The sequence below is a fragment of the Lissotriton helveticus genome, chromosome 5_1 (assembly GCF_964261635.1).
Source record: "Lissotriton helveticus chromosome 5_1, aLisHel1.1, whole genome shotgun sequence".
NCBI classification, from domain to species: domain Eukaryota; kingdom Metazoa; phylum Chordata; class Amphibia; order Caudata; family Salamandridae; genus Lissotriton; species Lissotriton helveticus.
This window is the reverse complement of record NC_136065.1, coordinates 1696562497-1696589021: the sequence shown is the minus strand read 5'-3', so window position 1 is coordinate 1696589021 and position 26525 is coordinate 1696562497. Positions and strand designations below refer to the sequence as shown.

The window sequence follows — 26525 nt, the reverse complement described above, 5'->3', positions numbered from 1 at the left end:
TACCTATACTTGTCCTTAGCGCGGATACCCCATCCGGGGTGATTCAGGCGCTTTACAAATTATATAAATAAAATGATATAAATAAAATGCTTGCAGTATGCCTATCCCATGCCTTACTCTAACCCAAGTGCAAGCCTAAACCCTAAATCTATCTCTGTCTGAACATAGCTCTAACCATAGCTGTAAACAGACTCTTATTGTTACTCACATCCTTACGTCTTACCTTGCTTTTAAACTAACCTTTTTTCATTAACTAACTTGGGTCATTTAATCTATAACGTACTCTTTCCCAATTAGTTTTGAAGTTATCTGAAGTTTTTATTTTTTCATAGCATTTGCTTTCACATCTTTTGAGCCAAGGTAGACCAGGTATATGTTGGTCATGGCAGTGACCACCTGTTAGAGAAGCTGCCAGATTAACTATGTTGTGCAGAGTCGTTCAGACTAAGTCTGCGTCAGAAGCTCCTCCGTTGGTGTTGCAGGAGGATGAAGATTGCCTCACAGCCTTAAGGGAATTCTCAGGGAGTGAAAGGAGGTGAGGAATCCCAAAACCTCCGAACGACTCTGGAGCCTGAAGGAGCGCAGTGGCGTGCTGAAAGCACACTGTATACTAGTAGCTGGCCTGAGGCCTCACTACAGTCCAGTGGCGTAGTGGGGGTGTGGAAGGTTTTTCAAACCTGAAAGAGTCTCAGAACCCAGTTTCACACCGGTCCGATGGATTGACTCTTGTGAGAATGCCCCATAGGTTAATGGAGGGAAAACAAATCTGAATCAAAGGGTTGTCAAAACCGAATCCAGTACCTTGGAGTCCATGTGCGGAGAGCACGTCTAGTCAGAGTGATGATGGAGCCCATTGGGCTCCACAGGGAATTGAAGTAGTCTCTATTGAGGGAGGGCACTGCAGTCTAATGGTGGCGGGGGCACTGTTACTGTAAATTCCCCAGTCCTATGCGATCTCATCACCCTCCTGCATCCTCTTTTTCACTCCATCTTTTCAATGTTCTTCAGGTCTGTATGTGGGTGCAGCTCCAGATCCCAAAAATTGAAGACGGGGATAACTTTGGTGTTGCTGTCCAGGTGAGTAGCCACTGTGTTCCGAAAGAGAATGAGAATTATTTCTGATCTGATAGCAGCTTTTTTCACTTGAAGGAAGGATAGCCTGCTATCCAAGATCTAGTGCTCTGAGATGTGTGTGACAAACGTTTTTCTCTTGTGGCTGATGCGTGTTGCTTGTACCTCCTGTAATCTGTGTACTTTGGGAGATAGTTCTGCTGTCTTAGGCCAGAGCTTCCAAGATTTTTTTGTTTTCAATCCTGGGTGTCTACGGTGTGTGTGCCCAGAGGGATGTCTCTGTATCTTAAGGCCTCAAACTCTGAGATCAGCATGTTTCTGAGGGAACAGTTCTACAGTCTGATACAGAGATCTGCTTCATCCGAGGATAGATGTGCCACTTGAAGCCTGAAACTGCAATGTTTATATCTTGAGGGATTGTCATGCTGTTAAAGACCAAAGGCTGTACATTCCGTTAATAATCCCTTTAGCCTGTGAGTATTGAGCAGCTGAAGGAATGGTCTTGCTGTCCAGTGTCTGAGCTTGTGACTTCCATGTCTGCTGGGGAAAGCTTTGCGATCCAAAGCCTAAGCCTGTAGGACGTGTTACCTGAGAGATGACACTAGTGTTCATAGGATCTGTAGATACTCATGCCCTCTAGTGTTGGGGGCAGACACTGGCACATAGTTTTTCTTCGAATAAGTCTATTGAATCACAAGGTATATAGTGGCTCCTCCCTTAGCTGGCAGTGTGCATTGGACTGAAACCATACTAGATTGTTTTTTTTCCACCATCGGGCTCAGATGTCTCAGGCTGGGGCTCGGAGTTCAATGTGTTATTCAGCACAGGGCTCAAACAGCTCAGTGCTTAATAAGTCCTCAAGAGGCAATAAGGTAAGTGAAAATGTATTTTAGTCTAATGAGTAGCCCACAACCAGGAACAGCTACAAAGCTCAAAGTCCAGCAACAGCTGGCTCTTGCTGCCAGAACCTCAACCCATGTTCCAGAACATGGGATTGAATAACACACCGAATGTAAATAATAGGTAATGGTAACACCCAGCCAGAATATTCCTCAACTCAGATATCTGAAAAACCATTGTTCCCTTATTTTTCATCCGTAACCTTCCAGAGACAGCTCCACATCAACTCCGTTCACTTAGGGCCTCTACCCTTATGCTTCTTGTCCTTGATGACATTCAGGGTCTTTTTCAGCAGAAAATGTACACAGGATAATGGAACAGAATCCCTTTCAGAACTGACCTCCGTGTCATGCGAAGTTCTCCTGGACTGACCATCTGTCTCCCCACCACAATAAAACAATATGTCGGGCCTCCCTGACATTCCATTCAAAGAAGACGCTTCATTATCAATGGGCAGTCTTCTGATGACTCCCCTGACGTAGGAACAGCCTCCCCCTGTCAAGGAAGGCAAAGAGGCCAGGCATTAGGCCTTACGCTTCACAAACCATCACCTAGCCCAGAGACCATCTTCTCGTCCGGCTCCTACTCTGAGCCAGAATACCTCCTGGCCCCCAGCAACCCCACTCCTTCGTTACCCCAAATGAAGACCTCCGACCTGATCTTGAGTATGACTGAAGTTGAATCTCACACCAGAAGGCCTTGAGTGAAGGCACAGCATTCGCCTTGAGGAAGTGCGCATCCAGCCCTTAGAGTGAGATTCAGCCCTCTAGGGCCCCATTGGATTGAATGGGAACACATTTACTCCATAAACCTGTTCCGAAGTGTGCCGTAGGTATAATCGTCTACTCTGGCTGGGTTCTGAAATGTTTTGTCAACCTCTCGGAACACATAAACAATTGGCTATTCCGTTTGGTGAGAACTTTTTTGATTCAGCCTGTTTTAAAACGTCCTACATTCGTTTTACAATTAGTTTTTGTCTGCTTTAGTTCTTAATAATGGCTTTCTGTATGCTTGTTGTTTTTAAACTGTAGGATTGCCTTTTTTTTGTAAATGATTTTAATAGATATCTTTTTATGAGTACATGCTGTAGCCTTCCTTTGCATAGGTTTCCTCCTATCAGATAGCTTTAATCGACTTATGTCCGAGAAGTGGGTGTCACTTGGTTAGGTTAGGCCTGGGAAGAAATGCTGCTATTTTAACATGTTTCTTAAGTTGCCTTCTCTTCGACACGAGAACTTATGACACACATTTGCTTACGTGACAGTGCATAATTAGTTTATCTGAAACGACAATGCTTACAAAACCACTTTGTAAGTACACTATCACGAAACCTTGAAAATTTTGTACAAGACCTCAACACAAATTGTGCAAATGTTGTTTGTTATTTTGTCCATATGACGACATTGCTATCACTGAGACAATAAAAGATGTCTGCTCAGCTGAAGCATCGACACAGAAGCATAGATGGTATTGTTATAAATACATACGAACTTCCATGCTCAAATTAGAGGAGCACTCTGCTGTCAATGCAAGGTCATCGCAGTGCCGAAGGTTCAGCTGATTCCCAACTTGTAACCAAGACGGAGACCTACATACCTTGCCAACAGATAATGGGGTGTTGGGTGGTTCCCACACACGGCCAAGACAAAAACAACAGGGAAATTCCATGACCCGGCATTTGTATTGGCCAAACGGGAGATCACTAGGAACTGGAACTTGACAGGAAGGTCAAGGGTGGGAACCTGGGGGAGAGAGTTTGAAGAATGGGCACGCGCGGAAGGGAGGATCCCTTTACTAGAGGCAAGACTGGGCATAGGCACACTGGACAAAGCAAGGGGATGGAGACGTCTGGTGGACGAGCTAGCACCATTTGCCCGCGAAGAGAAGCGACCACCCCCACAAGATCTCCCATCACCTGACGAGCGGAGAGAGGAGGCCCAGACCTGACAAAGCAGGTATGAGTTAAGTGTCTGAGCACAACCCCGAATATAGATGATCAAACGATACTGACTAAAGACAAGCCCCATGACTCACTCACCTAACTGGGAGAACGGTACCTGGAGGTGACTGCAACTTAAGGGAGAGGGTGTTGAACTTCTACTTAGTAGTTATTCAAGGGAGGCTAGAATAGTGGAATGCTACGCATGTGATATGTTGATAACGACGTATGCGATGAGCCCATTTGGAAACTCAAAATCTGGTTTAAAAACAAAATCAGATAATGGTGTGTTGCAACATCCAATAGGGGATTATTGGCAGAAAACCTGCCCTAGGGAACTAGGCAAGAGATAGCATAGTAGGAGTTTGTGTTACCCAGTACTTTTATGCCAGCATATATACACAGTTTATAGCACCATGGTGGAATTATACATTCTTTTCACCGTCCTTATATTGCTGATCACTTTTATCTGCTTCTACTAATCGTTGCAGTGCATAGATTTTATACAAGAATCGCAATGGTTCAATAATCATTGAAAACGTTCCTTTGTGCATTTCTTGTGTCTCTATGGCTGAGCGAAAAAGTTCTAGATCTGTTGCCCTTTTTGGGGGATCAGGGTTTCCACGTTCTGAGGTTGCCAAAACTATTAGTCACCTTCTCTAGGTTTAGGGGTACTTACTGGTGGCACAGTGAGCTAGCTGATCTACAGGCTAACATATCCTGAGGGGGTGCATAGAATCAGTCTTGTACCATCACAATGTTTATGTTGTCCAACAAATGGACATTTCCTACTGAAAAGTGGAAACCGTACGACACTGGTCATCATCAACTGACATCCTCGGATCTGATGCCTCCATCCACAGCGCTACCCTGTCAAGCCCACACAGCCGAAGATCCTCTCTACGCCGGCCCTCAAAGTTGGCCACCGCTTCAAAGTCGGCCTTGAAAGTTTAATTGGTGTCAAAAGCACCTTCGGATCCGAATGCATCCTCCGTGCCCAGTCCATCAGTGGATTAAGACACCATCTGATCTGGATGGAGGCATCGTCGGATACACCATCCAGCCCTCCCAGTCCATCTGCAACTCACTCGCTAACATCTTCCACACCAAGATTGCCAACCTCCCTGCACCTCCCACCATCCTCCTTCCCTACTTTCTCACCAACTGGACACCCCTGCACCGAAACCACAACTTCCATCATGACCTCCATCCATTCCATAGCCCCGACCGACCCCTGCCCGCACCACGCCTTCAACCTTGGGCATAGAGAAATCAGACCTTCGCTCACCAGCATCATCAACTCCGGGTTCAGATCCGCCACACCTTCCCGGAAACCTGGAGGCACGGCAAAGTCAAACCCATAGAGGACCATTCCGACCTCAAGAACTACCGCCCCATCTCACTCCTCCCCTTCCCGGCCAAGGTACTGGAGAACGTCGTCAACCACCAACTCACTGACTACCAGGAATCCAACCACCTGTTTGAAACCTCCCTTATAGCTGCCATGGACAGCGTCAGAGTCATCCTTGAGCGCGTCAAGTCTGCAGCCCTGATCCTCCTCGACCTGTCGACAGTCTCCCACCACCTCCTCATCCAAAGACTTCATTACATCAGCATGTATGGCAACACCCTCAAGCTACTATCCTCTTTTATCACTGAATGCACTCAGAGAGTCCGCTTTCCTCCGTACAACTCCAGCCCCAAGAACATATTCTGCAGCGTACCCCAGGGCTCCTTACTCAGCCCCACACTATTCAACATCTATATGACACTGCTTGCACCCATCGCTCACAGCCACGGTCTTAACATCCTCTCCTACTCCGATGACACCCAGCTCATATTCTCCCTCACAGAAGACACAGGCACCACTAGAGCCAACTACCAGAACCCCATGGCAGACGTTGCTGACTGGATTAGATCCAACTATCTCAAATTCAACACTGACAAAACGGAAGTTCTCCTCTTCGGAAGTCTCCCCTCACTGTGGGACGACTCCTGGTGGCCCTGCGCCCGTGGACCAGCACCCATGCCAAAAACCTCAGTATCATTCTTGACCGCAAGCTCTCCATGAGACGATAGGTCAACTCGGTTGATTCCACCTGCTTCAACACCCTCGGAATGCTCTGTGAAGTCTTCAGGTGGATCCCAACCAACATCAGAAGAACCATCACACAAGCCCTCATCACCAGTCGACTACAGGAATGCCCTCTACGCCGGAACAACCACCCTCCTCATCCAGCGCCTCCAGACAACCCAGAATAAAGCAGCAAAATTCATCCTGCACCTGCCCAGATGATGCCACATCACCCCCCACCTCCGTAGCCTGCACTAGCTCGCCGTCAATAAGAGATGCCACTTCAAGCTGCTCACACACGCCTACAAAGCCATACACAACACAGGACCAGAATACCTGAACAGCGGCCTGACCTTCCACTAGACACCTGCAATCTGCCTCCCTGGCCCTCGCCATCATCCCCCGCATCCACTGTACTCAAGCCGGAGGACGCTCTTTCTCCCACTTCGCTGCCAAGGTCTGGAACCACCTCCCTATGAACCTCCACCTCCCTTGCTGAATTCAGGAGTGGTCTCCAGACTTGGCTGTTCGAGTAGCTCCACCCCACACAGTGCCTGGATACCCCCGGGGGTGATTAGCATGACCTACAAATTTTGATTGACCCAAGACCTGCATAGGCACCCAAGTCTTTGGCGCCAAAGACACCCTCAGAAGCAACGCAACCGCTTCAGGTGAAATTGAATGCAAAACAAAAATGCCTTTTTATTCATCCTTACACCTGCATGGTTTCCAAAAGACTGCCTCCAACGCCGGTAGAGAATTTGACTCGCAAGCGAAAGCCTGCCTTTAAGAAGGAACTTGGCTTGGACCTTCCGTTGGTGTTCAGATGCAAGGAGCGAATGGACAGGACCACTAACTCCAATCTGTTTGAGCTCCATCCTCCAACTCTTCCTTCTCCACAACCCTCCATCACATTCGAATACCTAATCTCTGCCATATTCATAGATGGTTCCCTTCATTCCTCATATGGACAGGGCATCCCCTTTTACTCGGGTGACCCCATGACAAACCATTGGACCCGTTTCCCACCGATAACCCATGGAACGACTATGATGGTGAACCACTGGGAAATCCAGACTTTGATCCTTACCCAGCTAGGTCATCACCTCCTGATGACAATAGCACATATCGAGAGGGCTTCCCAAGGGCAACTGCTTTCCACAAGGTAGATATGCACTTTCTCCATGAGAGCAACTATTTCCTTGTGGAAAACGTATTTAAATCAGATCAGAAAGTGCAATTTCTGCCCATGTTTAAGGGAATGCTGACACATTCAAGGAACCAGTCAGTTGGTCACACCTAACATTGATAAAAATATAAACCTTCCCGCAACGACAACCCCCCAACCTCAGGGGTGAGGTTGTTTCAGTTTCTCAGGTGTCCATTCTGAACATAAGCTCCCTAACTCTTTAGGGCATGTGTAGTGCTCCCTGAAAAGAGTGAAAAACTATGCTGCTGGAAAAGAATGGCGATCAGGGTCACCACCCTTTAGCAAATGTCTAACTCCAACAACACGCACTGGGATTAGATAAGTGATCTCATAAAATGGCAAGTACAATGACCCGGTTCAGAGAGGGAAGGCCACTTGTCGAGAAGGAAAGAGAGAAGTTTTACAAGGATAGGGGATGCAATCTCCCTGCTTAACTCCTTGGCTGCTTGAGATGTTCCTCTGCTGTGCTGGGCCATAATAAAAATGGGTGTGGTCATGAAGAGCTCAGCTCGTCATGAGCACCCTAGAGGTATACCTCATGACGAGCTGAGCTCGTCATGAGCACCGAAGGGGTTAATACACACATCAGGGTATTCCACACTAAGACTGAAAAAAGATGCAAACCGGATTAAATAAAGAGGCATAGGGCCAATATATCCCTCAGATCCATTTGTATCTATGCCTGAACACCCACTATTAAAGGGACACCTGGGTTGTTTGGGGCATTTGTAACCCCTAGATACCCCAGCAGAGAAAATATCCAAATGTCATCCAGGAATCTGGTTGAGCCCATCCTAGTTTTTAGGGACCAGGATGAGAACCAATCATTGAAAAATGCTATTAACAAAGTGGGTGAGGGTCTAACAACAAAAAACACCCTCAGGGTTATTATAGAGACGATGGCCAGTGCATCAATGGAACAAATAATCAAGCATACCACTCATGATGCTGGTCACATTCTTGACAATATTTTTACGTCTAATCCGCACCTGAAAGTTCAAGAGATTATGCCAATCTCATGGTCAGATCACAAAGTTATTCTGTTTGTAGTAACCAACGCCCATCAAATCCCTCGCACCAATAATATTCACAAGACAATTAAAGGGCGCAACTGGAGAAATATCAACCCCAGGGGTTGCAAACCGCGTTAGCATTCTCAACTTGATATAAAGTCTGAGCAAACTTGGCAACAGTTTCACCAAGTGGATTATGTCCGCAGTAAATATGTTAGCTCCGGAAAAAAGCTTTACCAGCAAGCGTTCAAAGAAATCCAAACCTTGGTTCTGTGACTCACTGCACGCTGAGAAACAACTCTGTAGAAAATTGGAGAGGCGCTGGAAAAGGAACTCACTTATTGTCTAAAAAAAAATGTTCATGGATAAGAAAAGCAGCTATTTCTCTCAGACGATTCGACAGGCAGGGATCTCTAGTAACATTCTTTTTACAATCCTGAACCACAAACAGTAGATAGCAGTGTGGAATTCTGCAACCAACTGGCAGGGTTTTTAAGGACAAAGTGCAAACCATTTTTGAATTTCTCTCAGACAAAGGCACAGGCTGCACAGGAGACACCCCTACCATAACATTCCCAGGTTCTGACAATGTTCTGGACTCCTTTGTTCCACCAAGCATAGAAAAGATTTCTCAGTTAGTAAACTCAACAAAATTTGGAGCTCCCACAGACCCTTGCCCACTGAAAATATTTCATATGGTATCTGACTATCAGCAAGCAACTTAGTTTACTTTTTAACGAAATTATTAGCTCAGGCGTCTTCTCTGACGCATGGAAACGGTTTAAATTCTTCCTTTACTAAAATAAACCTAATCTAGTTCCCAGGGACACCAGTAACTATAGACCTATCACCAGGATTCCTTTCCTACCCAATAAAAATCCTTATTTCCCAACTCTCTTTATTTGTCTCCTCGGCAGACCTGTTGAACTCCTCACAAAATGGTTTCTGACAGGGACACAGTACGGAGACTGTCTTGGTTAAGGCAACAGAAGAGCTCCAGGCAATACTGGACACAGGTGCCAAGGTCACCTTGATCCTTCTGGATCTATTGGCAGCATTTGACACTGTGAAACATGACATCCTAATTAGAAGGCTTAGAGAGGCAGGAGTCAAGAATACCGCTCTTAACTTGATCAAATCGTATCTGAACAATAGGTTCCAATATGTTCAGATCAGTGACTCCTGTTCAGAGCGGTTTACGCTTAAATGTGGGGTGCTGCAGGGCTATTCATTGAGCCCTACATAGTTTAATCTAAATGTGCCCCCCCCCTAGCGGACATCATCGGGCAGTTTGACTTTTCATTGGCTTCCTACGCAGATGATACACAAATAGTAGTAGCTATTCCAAACAATTTTGAGGAAACCGCTGAACGCTTTAGCCAATGTATGTCCCTCGTAGACCAATGGACATCTGCAAACTGCCTAAAGCTCAACGGAAGCAAAACTGAGGTTCTCCTGTTACGATCTGATACCTCTTTTTGGGCACAGAACTGGAGGCCTTCTGGTATGGGAACTCTTCCGGCCCCAGTTGGTAAGGTGAGGAACCTGGGCTTCATTTTTGATGACAGACTGACCTTTCAACATCAGATTAACAAGATTTCCTCTATGGTCTTTTTAACATTAAGGTCAATCAGGAAAGTGTGCACATTTATTGCCAGTGAAACTGTAAAAGCACTAGTTACGGTTCTAGCTATGGCTAGACTTGACTATGAAAACGCCTTATATGTTGGCCTCCAAAAACAGCATATGCTCAAACTCCAGCGGGCACCGAACGCAGCCGCCAGACCGCTGCTGGATATTCCTAAATTCCATTCAATTTCCCAAGGCCTAAAACAACTTCACTGGCTCCCTATACAAAAATTTCACCTGGTATTGTCCACCCAGAAACCTACGTTCATCTCAGTGCGAGCTCCTCCAAGCACCCATATACAAGAAAGCTTGCAGGGGAGGAACAAGCTTTGTTCTGGGCACAGTGAAACTTTGGAACGCACTTTCAATAGAGATCAAAAATAGCCCAACGTTACTCTCTTTTAGAAAACGATTAAAAACCTGGCAAATTTTCAATTAATTCCCATCTTCATTCTCCGATCCGTCCGACTCCTCCGCACAGCACCTAGACGCCTTAGGGCATTCATGCACTATATAAATCTCGCAATCAAATCAATCTGGGGGGGGCGTGGCTAGCCAGCTATCATGGCGGACGTGTCAGAGTAGAGCTCCCTTGTCAGACCCCTAATTATCCTGCAATTTACCCTACGGAGGTGTTTCCAGAGCCCGCGGGGAGCCGGCGGAGCCCCAGCGGATCTCGACTGGGGGCTGTGGCGACGAAGACAGACGGAGGCAGCGAGGCCCTTGGCGGAGTGGCGCAAAAAGCGCCTGGCGGCCGTTGGGGCGACTGATCGCTGCTGCGGGAATTCCGGCGTTGCTCTAGGCCCAGACAATCTGCGAGTCCCGCTGAGGAGCCGGCGCTGCTGGGAGGCACGAGCAGCAGGGCAGCTGCCCGAGACAGCCGGAGCAGTGACACGAGCGGGCGGGGGGCGCGGCGGCTCCTGCGGCCGGCGGAGACTGAGGCCTGGCGCCTCCCCCTAGAGCCTGAGACTGGCGAAGACTCACAGACTCCCCGGGCGCGGCTGCCGGGTGGAGGAGGATAAACCTGAGCTGGTGAGGAGCGGGCCTAGGGCGGACGGGGGAGCCCCACGGAGGTGCCATAATGCCCAGAGGCGTCAGAGCAGTGGCTGCGGAGCCCGGAGGCCCCGGATGGTGGACTGGGAGCTCAGGGACTGAAACCTGCAGTGTGCGCAAGTTGGGTAGCACAGTGGATTATAGGCCGCACTGCCCCTGGACAGGCAAAGCGGAGGGAGACCCGTGCTCGGGGCCCAGAGCCTGGCCTGCCTCGTGTCGGAGTGGTGCCCTAGGTGCTGGGGGCTACATTGATGGAGTCTGAGAGGAGAGACCACCCAGGGGACTGTGGCGGTTCGTGGTGCTCGCCCCCGGGCCTGACAGGGGCTTGGCGCTATTCTGGCTGACTAAGGAGAGGGACATTGTGCTGTGTGGACTAGGAAGGCAGATGGTGTTTGTGGTCGGCCGCGCTCGGTATCACCAGGCGGTGACCTTCTGGAAAGGGTTGCATGCCTACAACCTGGCACATTGAGACCTGGGCGCCATCTTGGTGTTGGTGCCAATTTAGCTGCTGCTGCTCCTTAGGCGACCCACCCTTGGAGCGTGATCAGCGCCGTGCACGGAGAGGGCGCCTGGTGTCTGGGACTGCACAGGGTGAGTTGGATCCACCCATTGTGGCGCCGCGGCCTCTGTTGTCGGGGACATTGGGGTGAAGCAGTCGTAGTCTGCGAAGAGGGGGCATTGGTGAAGAGGCCCCTAGAGAAAGAGAGTGCGCACCCCTGCCGCATGGTGTGGTGCAGTTCGGACGATCGTCGGAGGCACCCACAGGGTCGACACCGGCTGTTGGGTGCTGCAGCCCAGCCTGTACTGCCGCCCAGTCCGGATAGGCAGTTCCCCTCGTCACAGCTGGTGGCACTGGTCTGGTGAGGCGTCTTCTCCTCTGGGACTCTAGTGGGGGCCTGGCGCTGGGCGACCAGTGACTGCTGGCAGGTGTGGATGCCTTCTGCGCAGCAGCTGGCGATGGGCAGGCTCAGGAATAAGTCCCTGGGCTCTTCGCACGGACAGCAGAGTGACAACCTGGGACCGGCGGCGGCCCTTGCGGCCAAGATGGATTCCGTGCTGGTAGCGGTGAAGCGCATATGCAACACACTGGAGAAAACTAAGGTATCTCTGGATGCCCGGATCGACAATGTCGCATCTGACTTTACCTTGCTTCACGCAGACCACCGCAAGCTGGCGGAGTCAGTCGCAGTGCAGCGTCAGTCGCTTCAAGAGTTGCAGCCAGTGGTGCAGAATCATGCTTCGGCGCTTCAAGACATCATAGACAGGGTCCATGTGCTGGAGGATCGCATTAAGGATGCAGAAGGACTCTCCCGGCGTAACAATGGTCGGGTGGTCGGGCTTCCGGAAGGCGAAGAAGGGAATGATCCGGAGCGGTATACGGAGAATTGGCTGCGGGAACTCCTGCCTCCGGGAATGTTGTCCCCACACTTTGTTGTAGAAAGAGCGCACAGGGTGCCGGCGCTGAAGCCTCGGCCCGGAGCCCGGCCTCGCCCGTTTCTCTTTAAGCTACTTAACTATCGTGACCAGGATGTGGTGCTGTGCGAAACCAGGAAGCTGGATGATCTGACAGTGGGGAACAGCCGTGTGATGTTTTTTCCCCGACTACACGGCAACAGTGCAGAGAAGGAGGAGCACATACCTGGCGGTGAAAAAGCAGCTGAGGGAACTAGGACTGCCGTACTCTTTGCTGTTACCCTCTCGCCTCCGCGTGATCACCAAGGAGGGTGCCCGCTTCTTTGACACACCGTCCAATGTCTGGGACTGGCTAGAGGAGACGGGACAGTGGAAGCGCATATGACCTGCGGGCTCGGAGGAGGGTGAATGGCATGTGCAGAGATCAAGAAGGCGCAGGAAAAGGGGCGCCCGCCGCGGCCCCGGCCCAGCTGCACCCAGTCCGGAGAAAATGCGACTTGAAAGGCAGGAAGAGCTTGAAGCGGTTGTGAACCTGGGTGCGGTACAAGCTGTGGTCCGAGCGGCCTCCCAGACACGCAGCGAACCGGACATGAGTGGATCGTCATCCCCATCTACAGTACTTTCTGAAGATATGAGTATGCCAGTGGTAACACCACAGACAGCTGACCTCCTTATGTGATGTGATCTATGGCAGACATGCAGGGGGCCCCTCTCTCTGACTTTGCAATTGATTGTGATATCCTTCTCATAATATTGCTGATGTGCTATGTTTGCTTTTCTCCAAACATGATTGCGCTGGTGCGGAAAGCTGTGCAGCTGACTGAATGTGGGTATCATGGCAGGCCCGGGCTGGAGGGTACTGAGTGTTCGCAGCACTCGCGGGCTCTCCTGCTGGTGCTCTGCACCAGCCTGGTGCGTTTATAGGTCCTAGATACCCCAAACACCTCTCGAGCATCCGGGTGGCCGGAGTTAGGGGTGCAGCGTAGTGCGGTTGTTGGCAGCACACACACCCAAACAGCCATTGTGCTAAACTAGCACACTCTTGTGTGGTGGATCTTGTTGAGGTTTTGATGTATGCCCTATTGGGGACTCGCCCTTTTTGTTACACCGTTTGTGATTGTTCATATGTGTCAGTTGCGGCACACTGACCTTCCTCTCCCTGCTGATGTTTGTAGGCCCCCCTCTGAGGCGTTCCCCTGGCCCTGTGCGCATGCGAAACGTCTTGACACATGACACACACTAACATACTGACCTGGAACATCCCTGGTATGCACACTCCGTCACACCGCTACTCAGTCTTTTCCTACCTACAGCGTCATGGGGTAGGGATTGCTCTCCTCCAGGATACGCACATGACACAGATCGAGCTTGATAAATTCCGCAGGCGTTGGAGGGGGCAGATATTTGGTACAACTTTCTCTGCACATGCGCGTGGCCCTCTGATATGGGTGAGGGCGGGTGTCCCCTTTATCTGTAAGGAAGTATTGGTAGATCCTGCAGGCAGGTGCTCCCTTGTGCGGGGGCGGTTGAATGGTCAGGAAATCCCTTTATGCCCCGAACACAGATCAGCCTTCCTATCTAGAGAGCCTGAACCAAATTCTTCACCCATAGGCTGGTCTCCCTTAGCTGATTGGAGGGGATTTTAACATGGTATTAAACGTGCATCTGGATCGTTCTTTCCCTCCCCTCCAAGCCGCGACAGTGGCCTCTCATGCGCAAGCGTTTAGGGATTGGCTTTCGCACTGGGAGGTACATGACCTCTGGCGCGCGCAGCATCCCATAGATAGAATTTACTCCTACTACTCATGATCTGCATGTCCGGTTGGATCGGATAATAGGCACCCAGTCGCTGCTCCCGCTCCTCGACCAATCAGAATAGTTGGAGAGAACGCACTCTGATCACAACCCCCTATGGTTTTGGATTAGTTGGGAGGCGGATCGCTCAACTGTACCTACGTGGCGGCTGCAGCCTGCTGCGCTTGAGGATGCTGAGTTCCGAGCATCGCTGGGCACGGCCATCTTAGCTTATTTCGAGGCCAATGAAGGGACGGCGAACGGCGCCTCGGTGGAGTGGGGTGCACATAAAGCAGTTATTCGCGGGCACTGCATGGGGCCACATGGAATATACGTAAAACGTCGTCGGCCTCCCTGGCGCGCTTTGAGTCAGAGCTCCTATGGTATGAGAGGGAAGGTGAGGGGACGGGTGAGCACTCGCGCACACTAAGCAACCTGCGCACTAAGCATGCAGCCCTTATGGAGCAGCTGCGCTGCCATAATTATGCGGCGCACACGGCTAGGGCGCATGCCAGGGCGGACAGAGCTGGCCGGCTACTAGCCTGGCTGGTGCAGAGGGATGGGAGCGGAGCCCTGATAGGAGCTCTGTGCACAGCGGAGGGGGAGATGGTGTACACACAACGAGAAATCCATTGTGTTCTGATCGACCACTATAAGCAACTATACAAAGCCCGAGGCACTGGCCCTAGGTATGCGTTAGAAGCGTTCCTGGACGTTGTTACCTTGCCTGTGGCATCTGAGGAACACAGAGCCAAGCTTAATGCCCCCCTCACTCTGGAAGAGGTGGGGGACGCGATCCGGGATATGGCGACTGGGAAAACTCCCGGGCCGGATGGCCTACCCGCCGAATACTATAAGGCGAACAGAGATATTCTTGCGCCCCTGCTCCTCCAACTATACAACACAGCTATAGGTGATGGCTCATTTCCTCCGTCCATGCGGGAAGCGTTTCTGGTCTCATTGCCCAAGCCGGACAGAGACCCCACTACTCTAGGTTTGTACAGGCCGCTGGCAATGCTTAATGTGGACTATAAAGTTTTAGCAAAAATTCTTGCAGGGCGGCTTGCGACACTGGTCCCTCATCTGGTGCACTCCGATCAAAATGGGTTTGTACCAGCGAGATCCACATCCCTGAATTTTAGGAGGTTTTTTAGGGTGGCGGCTGAAGCGACAAAGGAATGGCTCAGGGCGGGATGCCTGATAATAGACCTGGAAAAGGCCTTTGACTGCCTGGAGTTGGGGGTACCTGGTTGCGGTGCTCTCATGCTATGACCTCGATGTGGGCTTCCTACAGATGGTTGCACTTCTATAAAAAAATCCTGTGGTCCGGGTGAGGCTGGGCCCCTATATTTCTGAAGCGGTGGCGGTGGGTTGGGGCACTCGGCAGGGATGCCCCCTGTCCCCGCTATTGTTCGCGCTGGCTGTGGAACCCTTGGCGGTGGCACTGCGGCAGACACTGGGAGACGGAATTCCCCTGGGAGACGTGATTCACCAGGTATCTCTTTATGCTGATGACCTACTGGTGTTCGTGAGGGACGTGACACACATACCGGAGCGACTAGCCCACTTGCTGGGACAGTTTGCGGTTGTCTCGGGGCTTCGGGTAAACGCGGGCCTATCCTGCCTTTATGCATTCAACGCTGAAATAGAAGACCCAGGGTACTGTCTTGATGGCACGAGAATCCAATGGAAGGCTGACACCTTCAAATATCTAGGGATTCAGATCTACCGGCAACCGGCTGATCTCTTCGACGGTAACCTGGGTCGGGCGGTGGCAGCGCTTCGATCTCAGATACGCTTTTGGTCCTCACTCCCGCTAACCACTACGGGTAGCGTGGCTCTTGCCAAAATGGATATGCTTCCCCGACTCCTGTACTATTTTGTCAATCTGCCTCTCTACATCCCGGCCTCTTTCTTTTCGTCGCTCACTGCGGGACTTCATCTGGGGCACGTCCCGGCACCGAGTGGCGCTTGTGAAGCTATTCCTGCCAACAGACAGTGGAGGGCTGGCTACCCCCTGTTTTGAGCACTACTACTTGGCCGCGCAACTCCAATGGATTGCCCGCTGGTTGGCGGATAGAGATAGGGACAATACTGCTACAGTTGAGCCACCGTACTCACTGGAGCGTGTTCGCAAGCTTTTCCACCCTTGGCGCCTGCGAGACCCACTCCCCTGCTGCTGGCAGTGACGTATAAGTGCTTTCGCAGAGCCCTTTTCCTCACTCGAAGGGTGCTCCCGTATGCGCCTGCGGTGCCTTTGGAGGGTTTTCCGGGAGGTGAGGGGGTCCTTACACGTCCCATGCTGGAGCACTGGAGAGCCGCGGACATCCAGACGCTGGGTGACCTCTTTAGGGAAGGTGCGTTGGTGGTGTATGAGACGCTGGTCTCTGAGGACGGGCTTCCCCCTGGGGGGGTTTCTGTTACATCGCTCCATAGTGGCGAACATGACAGCCAAGTGGGGAGACGTGGCGTCGGAGTCTGAACAGCATTTAACTATGCAGTACCTCCACGTCATGGGGAGGGGAAAGCATTTGGTTTGCGGGGTCGTTAAGGATGCACACGGGGACTAGTTTGGCCCCGCTCAGGGGTAAATGGGAGCGTGACATGGGCAGGCAATTATCCGATAAGGAGTGGGGGAGAATCCTTAAAAGTCCGGTACGCATTCCCAGAAACCTGCGCTTCCGCCAGCTACAACTCTATGTTGTTCATAGGGCCTACCTCACGCCTGAGCTCATCAACAGACACTTCACCGCTTAGATGCGTCCTGCCCCAGATGCGGCGAGGTGGGTGCGGGGATCCTCCACCTCTAATGGAGTTGCCCTAGGCTGGGCTCCTACTGGAGTGCAATCGGTGAGATGCTCCGGGAATGCACTGGTCGTATTATACCCTTTGACTGGCCGGAATACATTTTGCACCATTTTAGGAGGCCGCCCAAAGACAGGGAGTCGTCCCGCTTCTTAGATCTGGGGATGGCAGTGGCTAAACGTCTCCTTACGAGGCGCTGGAAGGCGCGTGACCCACCAAGCGTGCAGGTGTGGACCTCCTCCTTTCAGGCATGGGCCCGGGCGGAGTGGACGGCCATATGTAGAGAAGAAACGGTGGGGCTCCAAAAAGAACTGATGGCGGAGCGCTGGGAGCGCATGCTTGGCGCCTTGCAGCTACCAGGTGGGGTCGGGGGCGAGGTAGCTGCGGAGGGTTGAGCGGCACCCTCGGGGGTCGGGGTGTACCGTGGGCTGTTCCCCTGCTTACATTACCAGTTGGATACCGTCTTTGGTCATGCAGGTTCAGGCTCAGGTCCAGTTGTGACTGAGGCGTGCACGCGCCGGGGGGAGGGGGGGCGGGGGCAAAGGAGGGGGGGTGGGAGGGGGAGGCGGGAAGGGGACTAACATGTATAAGTGTTGATGGTTTTGCCGCTATTGTTTTCTTCCTTTTTGCTTATTCACAGTTGTTGTATAAAAGACATCTATGTGCACAAGTCCCCGCTGGGAGGATCCACCCTAAACTCAGCTAATGCAATAAGCTTAGCGTGTGGACAGTCATGGACCAACTTGGGGGCGGCTGCCCCGGCATCACGCGCTCTCGCCAGTATTGGGCGGTTATCCTTTATTTCTGACTTACTGTATCCGTGGCCTTGTGTTTCTTAATTGTAATGCTATAATGTCCATGAATGCACATCTGACATGCCCAAATTACTGAGCTGACGCTGTTGAAATGTCTAATGTACTGTAATTTCTCTAAAAATGCTAATAAACAGATTTGACAAAAAAAATCAAATCAATCTGGTGCGGGGTTTGCTTCTTTTCTCAGTCTTAGTTTTGTGATACCCTTTTGTGTTGTAATGCTCTCTTGAAACATCTACCTGAACCAGTTTACGCAGGAAGTTGGGGGAGGGGGATAGTGGCAGAGGGTAAAACCATTTCAAATAGCACCATCAGGTGTGCCCTGGACGCTGCAGATACCCATGTTTGTGGGCGTCAACACTAGTACTTTAATCTGGTGTCACACCTGGCTCCGAATTTGGAACTTCAAACCTGAAGTTCAACAGCACTTGATCAATCTGCCCTTTGATAGGAACCAAGTTGATGAAATGCTAGAGAAAATTAAAAAGACGCAGGCATGGCCAAGGCTATGGGTACCCTCCAATCTCCCACACCTAAAAGCTCCTTTGGAAGGCATAAATACATGGCCAGTTTCAAAACCACCTCTCCCGAGCCTACCTCATACATCTCTCTGCATTGGTTACGTGATGCAGATTTGTAGCGCGCACTTTCGCCAGGGAGGGTATCCTGACACTGAGCAGGTGAGAGTTTAGGTGCACCTAGGGTCTAGTGGGAACACTCGAAATGCTAGTTCTTCGGCTTTTTGCGCAATTCAAGAAGTGAGAAGGAGGCACTTATGTGTAGCTACATTACATTAGGAGTAATGTAGGAGAAGACTGCCGGATCTGTTTTTCCGTATGCGTGGGATTTATGCAAGGACGAGTCTGGACGAGAGGAGGTGTCTGGAAAGTTTATGAAAGCAGATGTGATTGTTAAAGTAGGCTGGGCCAGTGATATGTAGTGCCTTGAAAGTGTAGATCAGGAGTGTGAATTGGGAGGATGTGGAGCTCCTACAGGTGTGGTGTGATGCGAGTGCTTCTGCTTGGGAGGTTCAGAGCGATTCTGGACAACATTTTGTTGACCCCGGCATAAAGGGTGTACCCGGAGTCTAGCTTGCTAGTGACTAGGGTATGCGTGACAGTTTTCCAGATGCTGATTGGGAACCATTTGAATATCTTCCTCAGCCTACCAGGTATGGTCGAATGAGAAGGTGACAGCATTAACTTGGACAATCATGTCGCGTTTGCTGATGATGATCCCGAGGTTCTTCGCATGGGTGGTGGCTGTTAGTCCTAGCACTGGTGAAACTGAAACAACCTTTTACAGGGAAGGCGTTTTTTAAACCCTGTCATGCACGTCCACTACCACAGACTCCTAAAGCCGGCTGGAGAGCACATCTCAATCTCACTACAGGACAGGGAGTGTGAGTGCCACATCCACAGGGACATCACATCAACTGCCTTGAGTTGCTAGCAAGCCAGTTAACCCACAAAACCGTCATGGTCTCATTCGGCCAAAACGTACGAGTTAGAACAGACAACATGTACTTTGTAAAAAAGCAAGGCAGCCCTCTAGCCCTCTCCTTGCTAGCTCTGAACATCTGAAATTGGGCACTCGGACACTGCAGTCATCTGATGGTTAAGTACCTTCCAGGAATGGACAACGACCTTGTGTACTTGCACAGCAGGATGCACCAACAAGTCTGTGAGTGAGAACTTCCCCCACAAGTCCTCCACAGCTACATCCCTCGTTGTGGCGCCCCACACATAGATATCTTTGCCACCCCTGAAAATGCAAAATGTCCTTGCTTCGCCTCCACGTACCCACACTCATGGTCCCTGGCCAACACACTGGGGATGTACTTGTCAGGAATATTTGCTTACACTGGTGCACCTTACCCACTCCTTCCATTCATCGTGTGGAAGATGTAAATACATCTCAGACTCTCATCCTCATATTCGTCATCTGGACCAGACAGCCCTGGTACTTAGCACCCCTAGAATGTCTGTCAATCTCCAAAAGAAGCTCCCAAATCGGTTGGATCTTCTCACTAGGAACTAAGGTCAGATCATGCATCCAGAACCAAAGCAATTTAATTTAGCGGCCCTGGCAGCTGAGGTCCCACGGTTTGGATATTTAAGTCTCCCACAAGAATGTAGGGACATCTTGAGCGAGGCCCGTAGGCCAACGACACAAGCTTGGTATGCAGCCCAGTGGAAGAAATGTGTCCACTGCTGCATTCCTAGGCTCCTGGACCCGTTAAAACCTACTGTCCAGGTGCTATGCTATTTACTCCATCTCCAGATGTCAGACATTGCATGCACTGCCACATGCCTTCACTTTGCTCCTATAGCAGCTTACATGCAAAATAGAAGGCACTCCTCCCTCTTCTATGTACCAGTAGTTAAGGACTTATGGAGGGCCTCAAAAAAGTCACCTCGACCCCTGCCCAAACCTCAAGGTAGTCCTTATCAGACTTGTGAGTTCCCCTTTTGGCCCCTTACACTCTTGCCCTCTCCAGGCTTTCCTATTGGCAATTACCTCTCAGACGCATTAGAGAACTGCAAGCGCTCACTTCACAAGAATCATTAATTCATGTGCTTAATGACAGAGTAGAACTTGGAACAAACCCGAAGTTCCCGTCCCTAGGAGGAATCCCCTTTCTACCATAACCACACAACAGAACATCCAGTGTGGGGGGAGAGCACTACACGCTCTAGATGTTAAATGTGCTGTTGTTTATTACATTAACAGGACTAAGCCTTTCCATAGGTCAGACCAGCTGTTTGTGTCCTTCACAAAGCCTCACAAGGGTCAGCCTATATCCAAAGCAGGTATCACTAGATGGATATTTAAATGTATTCAAACCGATCATAAAGCCAAGAGACCCTTCCCTGTTACACCCAGGGCACACACTGCACGGAAAGAGCTTTCACCTATGGCCTTCCTAGGGAACATTCCCCTAGTGGACATATGTAACACAGCCACTTGGTCAACCCCACACACGTTTACCAAACAGTACTCTTTGGATATCCCCATTAGACAACTTGCTATAATTGGCAAGACGATCCTAAGGACCTTATTTCGGACATCTGCATCATCCATCCGATAGACACCACAGGAAGGAACTACTGCTTTGCAATCTATGCAGAGCATGTGTATCTACATCAACACAGGCTATGCACAGAAAATGTTACTTACCCTGTAAGCACATCTCTTTGTGGCATGTAGTGCTGTATATTCACATGCGCCCACCCTCTTCCCCGGAAGTGTGTGGCCTCAAAGATCTTTTCTTTTCTTATCAAGCTCCATTAGTAATACCTGGGTACAACATACTACTCGCCACTCTCACCCGCTGTGCAAAAAACAATCGAAAGATTGAGTCTGTGCCCATGCGCATTGCCAGCTAAGGTAGGAATCACTATTTACCTCGTGACTCGAAAGACTTTGAAGAAGAACAACTTAAAAGCGTCCGAGCCCAACACTTAATGGCAGGAGTATGCAAAGCACTACACGCTAGAAAGAGATGCTTACAAAGTAAGTAACATTTTCTATCAGATACCTGAGCCTGCAAAATGTCTATTTTGAAGGATGATTTTACTGTCCAAGGACTGAGTCAGTAGGCTCCATATATCCCACACAATCACTCTGCTGTCTGAACTGTGTATGCTGAGGTGATGCTCTGATATTTTAGACCTAAAACTTTAAATCGGAAAGCAGGGCCTGTATGTTGAGTAATCCGAGGTATAGGTCTGCTGGTAGTGTACCAAGGCTGTAAGCTTTATGAAACTCAATGGACCACTCCGTGCAACTGCGGACCTTTTTACTTGTGGGCATCTTAAGGGATATCTTTGCTGACATAGGCTTGACACTGCAAGCTGTGTAAAATAGCACTACTGTGTGAGACCTAAATTCATTATATCCACATATGTATAGAGTTTTGTAATAAAGTTGCAACAGGTGAGTAAAGCTTTTTAATTGGTGATAGCCCCAGAACAACCACATGAAAACCAGTTCTGCTTCACCTATTAGAAAATAAAAATGTACAAGAACAACAGAACTTCTTGTGCAGCAAAGAGACAGTCTCGAGCCATACTGCAAGGCAAATTTGAGGCACACAGAAAGACAAGAGGAGACAATAAACACAATAAAACAAAATTATATCATGTAAACTGTTACGTTCTCTGAAGAATTTCTGGTGTCTTAGCCTGCATGCTTGTTGTATTCTGAGTGATAGCTATGCTATCTTCCCTAATTTTGGAAACATGATGTAGCCTGAAAACGACCTCTTCGGTCATGGACTTAGGCTTGTATGGTCTATGTAAACTGAGGCATAGTGCTTCGGTGAGATGTTTGTGCTCTATATCCCGATCAGTGGCTGAACTGTCCAAGTCTGTAATTTCTATATGTTCCAAGACATGCCTCTGTGTTTTCTGTAGGAAAAAGTGTTCGAGTTGATGACCGGAATTCGCACCAAGCTGGAGAGCTTCCAGACACAGATTTCCAAGTGAGTTTTGGATCCATTACATGTAACAGAAGGGGGGCGTACTGTGATCGGTGGTGGCAGTGGATTTGGTTCCACATGTAGGTAAGGTTGTTGTAGCATTTTGTTAACCCCTTTCCTTCTAATTTTCTTCAGGTACTTTCTAGACAGAGGGGATGCTGTGGCTAAAGCAGCGAAGCAACCACATGTGGTGAGTCCAGATCCTCTGCTCTCCAGGGAGGAAGTCAACCCACCATCCAATGCTCACGTAGACTCTGTAAATCCCATAGTACACAAATGAACATATATATATTCTTAACTACTCCTTTGTCTCTGTCACTTTGCTCCAGACTCACAAGATATCCTCCTAGTTGTAGACTTGAGTAATGAAAATTTGCACCAAAAAAAAATACACCCACACAAAAATTGAATGGAGCGCTGGGCTCCAGTGTGCATTAGCAGTAACCAAGCTTATTGCACCCTTAATATGCTTCAGTGGTTCACCAGATCCCAATCATTTTCTTTCACTTTGAAGTACTGAAAGCTTTTTTTGACTTAAAAAAAATAAATTTAATCTCTGATCTTGCCACCTCCTGTTTTCTCTGCTGGGCTACCCACAACCAACTTTGAGCAATACAAGAGGTGCCAATCAAGGTCTCAAAAGATGACCTACCTTGTTGGTGCCTGTAGTCTGAGCTTGTCTAACGTTACTAGCATCTTCCCTAAGGACCATCTACCAGCATGTCGCTTGGCAGATAACAAAATGACTACATAACACAGAATTGAGCAAGTGCAGCAAAAGCTCAGCAGGATATATTTGACATCCAAAGTCTCCTTTGGGGCAAATTTACAATAGAAGTGACGGAGCGTGGCATTAGACTTCTTGGCTTAACGCCACACTCTGCCACATCTGAAATGCTGGGCGTCCTCTCGGTAGAGGGTGGAGCTCAGTTGCTCATCGGTGATCTTGCTCCAGTTCCTTCGTGGCAGTCGAGGGAAAGGTTTAGGTGCTTTGGATTTCTTGACAGTGGAATGGACACAGTGGTGGTCGGTCCAGGGTGGTTGTGTTGTGTGGCTGAAGTGGATGCCGTTACCTGCGGCGAAGATGGGGTCGAGGGTGTGCCCTGCCTTGTGTGTTTACGAGTTGGTTGTCGCGGAGGATGGAGGAGTTGGGGTCGCTAGGGTTGTTGAGGTCTCCGATGAGTATGTAGTTTGTTGATGCGATGGTGTGGGGTGCAATGAAGTCTGTGATGGTTTTGGCGAAGGGTGTCCGGGGGCCGAGGGGGGTCTGTAGATAAGCGTCCCATGGAGAGTGTTCTTGGGTCTGGTCTTGATCTGGAAGTGCAGGTGTTCTGCGGAGGGGAGGGGAGGGTCTCCCTGGAGGTGGTAAGGCGGAGGGTTGTTTTGTGAACTGTGGCAAAGCCTCCTCCTGGGTGGTTGAGGCGGTCTTTCCTCTGGATGTTGTAGCTGTCCAGGATGGCAGTGTTGATGGCGGAGGCGGGGTTAGTCCAGGTCTCCGTGAAGATGGCGACCTCAGGCGAAAGAGAGTAGAGTAGGTTCCAGATTTCCACGCCGTATTTGTGTACGGAGCGAACATTGAGGAGGATGCAGCTGATGTGTCTCCGATTTTGGTTCTTGGTGTTTTGGAGGTTGTAGACAAGAAGTTCTTTTGCATAGTAAAGGGGCATGTCCCCTGCCCGCCTTGGTGTATCTAGTATCCTGACATATAATTTTGGCCCTGGTATCATGTGTACGGAGGCCTAGAACTGTCCCGGACTTTGGGTGGTCCTTTACTTGGCCTGTGATCTGGACAGGAGCGCCAAGCTTAGTCTCATTTGTGACACAGAACTGCGGTCTCAGTTGTGGGTTTAATACATAGGGTGATGATGGCTACAATGTAAAATATCTGTGGTGTGACCTGACCTTTATATCTGCATCACTGGAGTAGAGGCCTGCCAGTCCATTTGTGTAGAGCTCCGTTTCTATGTGCCTGCTTTGCACGAACATTCAGAGCGTGTGTGAAGCGTGTTGTGTGTGTTCAGTGTAGTGCACTCATGGTATCTGCAAGTGAACCCGAGTAGTGGAGGCCAGTGTGATCCATCTTGGATGCCCCAGACTTTGCCTTGTTCAAGATAGAGGGTAAGGACTGTACCGGCAGTGGAAGTATATTGCTTACGTTCCTGCAGATGATAGGAGGAGGCTTAGTCAGTGAAGTGAGTGGAGTAGAGACTGATCTCCTGTAGATATTCTTTGAAGCCTTTTGGTTACCAAAGAGATGGAAATTAGTCTTCCTGGACACTGCCATTTGTTGAATGGTAGGTGTGAGAGGTGGGACTGAAGACTCGGTTGTGAGGTGTTGTGAAAGGAGAGGAAGCCCTCACGGGAGGCCTGCCCTTTTGTCCTTCCCCGATTACACTTCAGTTGGGTTGAAGACAACCAGAAGCAGAAACCTCACACCTTTTTGTTCCTTTTTTATGGGTGCTTCACGGTGGAGATTGCCCAAGTACTAAGGATATTTAATAGAGATACCTCAAACGGTTCTATGGAGTGAGACAATGGATCCACATCTCTTGTCAAAGGGCTGTATGAAAGTGGGACCCAAACCACCCCACTTTGTTCCAGTTCCAACTCCTCTATGACTTAGGAAGGGAGTTGTCTGCAATGTAATCAGAGGGCTAGTCATGCATCCAGCACTGGTGTTTGACCGACAGACGGTCTTCCAGATGTGAAGGGACATCATCTGAAGTCTAGATCTTGTGCTGGAGGAGCTGTGTACATGCCCTAAAGCACCTAAAAGCTTGCCTACTAAGAGAGGAAAGGAGACTGCCTGCCCATGTCGGAGAAGAGACTGTCCTGAAAAGTGAGGTATAGCGCATCCCTGGTGGCCATGGAATGTGGAGACAACGCAGAAAAAACAAGAGCAGAAGACCTGGGGCCCCACTCATGTTCTCTTCAGTTCCTGGTGCGAACCACAACTCCAGATGCCCAGGAGGGCTGCACCTGCAGAATTGGTGAAGAGCCAGTCAGACTACACATGCTGTCCATTCGGCTCAGTTTTGTGCTACAACTTCCAGTTGTATAGGAACTCCCCTAGGACCGAACCAACCTATGATCCAGTTGGGACCACATGATCAAGACTGCAGCTCGTCCGACGACTGACTGCACTGGTCACCATGGGCCCACTCCATCCATGCCACAGCAAAAGAAAGGCTGGGCCAGCACGATTATGATCGAGGCTGGAACTGCCAGTGTGCCGCCCCCCCTCCCACCGTGACTGTGAAAAGACCTTAGAAGAGAACTCTTCCTATGAAAGGGTGAGACTTGATACGGAGTGCACTGCAAACTGTGGGTGATCGAACTGCACAATCTGATTCACACTACTCCTAATAACCTCTAGAGATGAGGAAACCCAGAAACGGGGGAAGGCATCTGGGACAGAGAGGTAGCGAGGTGGGTGTACACAAGGTAGTACCCAGAGACAACTAGGATTATTGTAATGTGTATTATTTACTACAACAGTCTGATCAAACTACTTATTATTCTTGTGTAAAGAAAAACACTGAGCTAGACATTTGCTTTATTGTGCGGTCTCTTGGCTGATTGTTGAGTTCTAAGCTCGAGCACCCCCACACTTACCTCCCTGAGAAGACAGACTTTTCGCCCTCGCCCTGAAGAAGGGTTGCAGGCAACAATAAATGGGTTTGAGGCCAAACAGTGCCCTCAAAGATAAAAAGAAAAACAAGCATTGGCATTGCCAATAGGTCTCGCCTTTAGGACCTTATATGTGTTTAGCCATGCAACAGTTAATGTTGTCGCACCAAGGATATTGTGCTGGATAACTAAACACATAAGTTCCCAAAGGCGAGACCTATTTGCTATGCCAATGCTTGTTATAGTTTACTAAGGGGTGGGAGGAAACACTGAGGGAGGAGGAAAGACATGACAAGGGGGAGGGGTGCTGTGACAGACAACAGAGGGTGGAAGGGCATTTCTGTGAGAGAGCATACAGATATCAGAGCATGGGACTGAGAGGCAACTTTATGACAACGGGGAGAGCGAGTAAGGGTCTCGGGAAACAGATGGCCAGTGGCGGAAGGGGCTGCCGGGACAAGCAGATGAACAGCTATGGTGGCAAGTACACACGGGAGACAGCTCAAAAAGATGAACTCTAGTAGGGTGCTTAGCGACAAAGTAGGGCCTAAAAAAATGAACAATGGAAAAACAAGTAATTTGTCTATACTCCAGGGAAGGAACAAACACACTTAAAGGAAGGAAGCCTATGACAGCGGACCACTAAGAAGCAAGGAAAGGCGTGTGACAATGAAACCAAACCAATTGTATGTAACG

The 26525-nt window shown here is 49.6% G+C and overlaps 1 protein-coding gene across 1 annotated transcript in view; it reads left to right on the top strand.

The window, feature by feature from the left end:
* The window catches only part of PSME1 (proteasome activator subunit 1), a 172329-nt gene that overhangs the window by 120847 nt on the left and 24957 nt on the right, over positions 1 to 26525 (top strand). The window contains exons 7-9 of the mRNA XM_078644961.1: positions 1009 to 1077; positions 22135 to 22202; positions 22335 to 22389. Of these exons, the coding sequence (XP_078501087.1) occupies positions 1009 to 1077; positions 22135 to 22202; positions 22335 to 22389 (192 nt within the window). The remainder of the gene's footprint in view (positions 1 to 1008; positions 1078 to 22134; positions 22203 to 22334; positions 22390 to 26525) is intronic.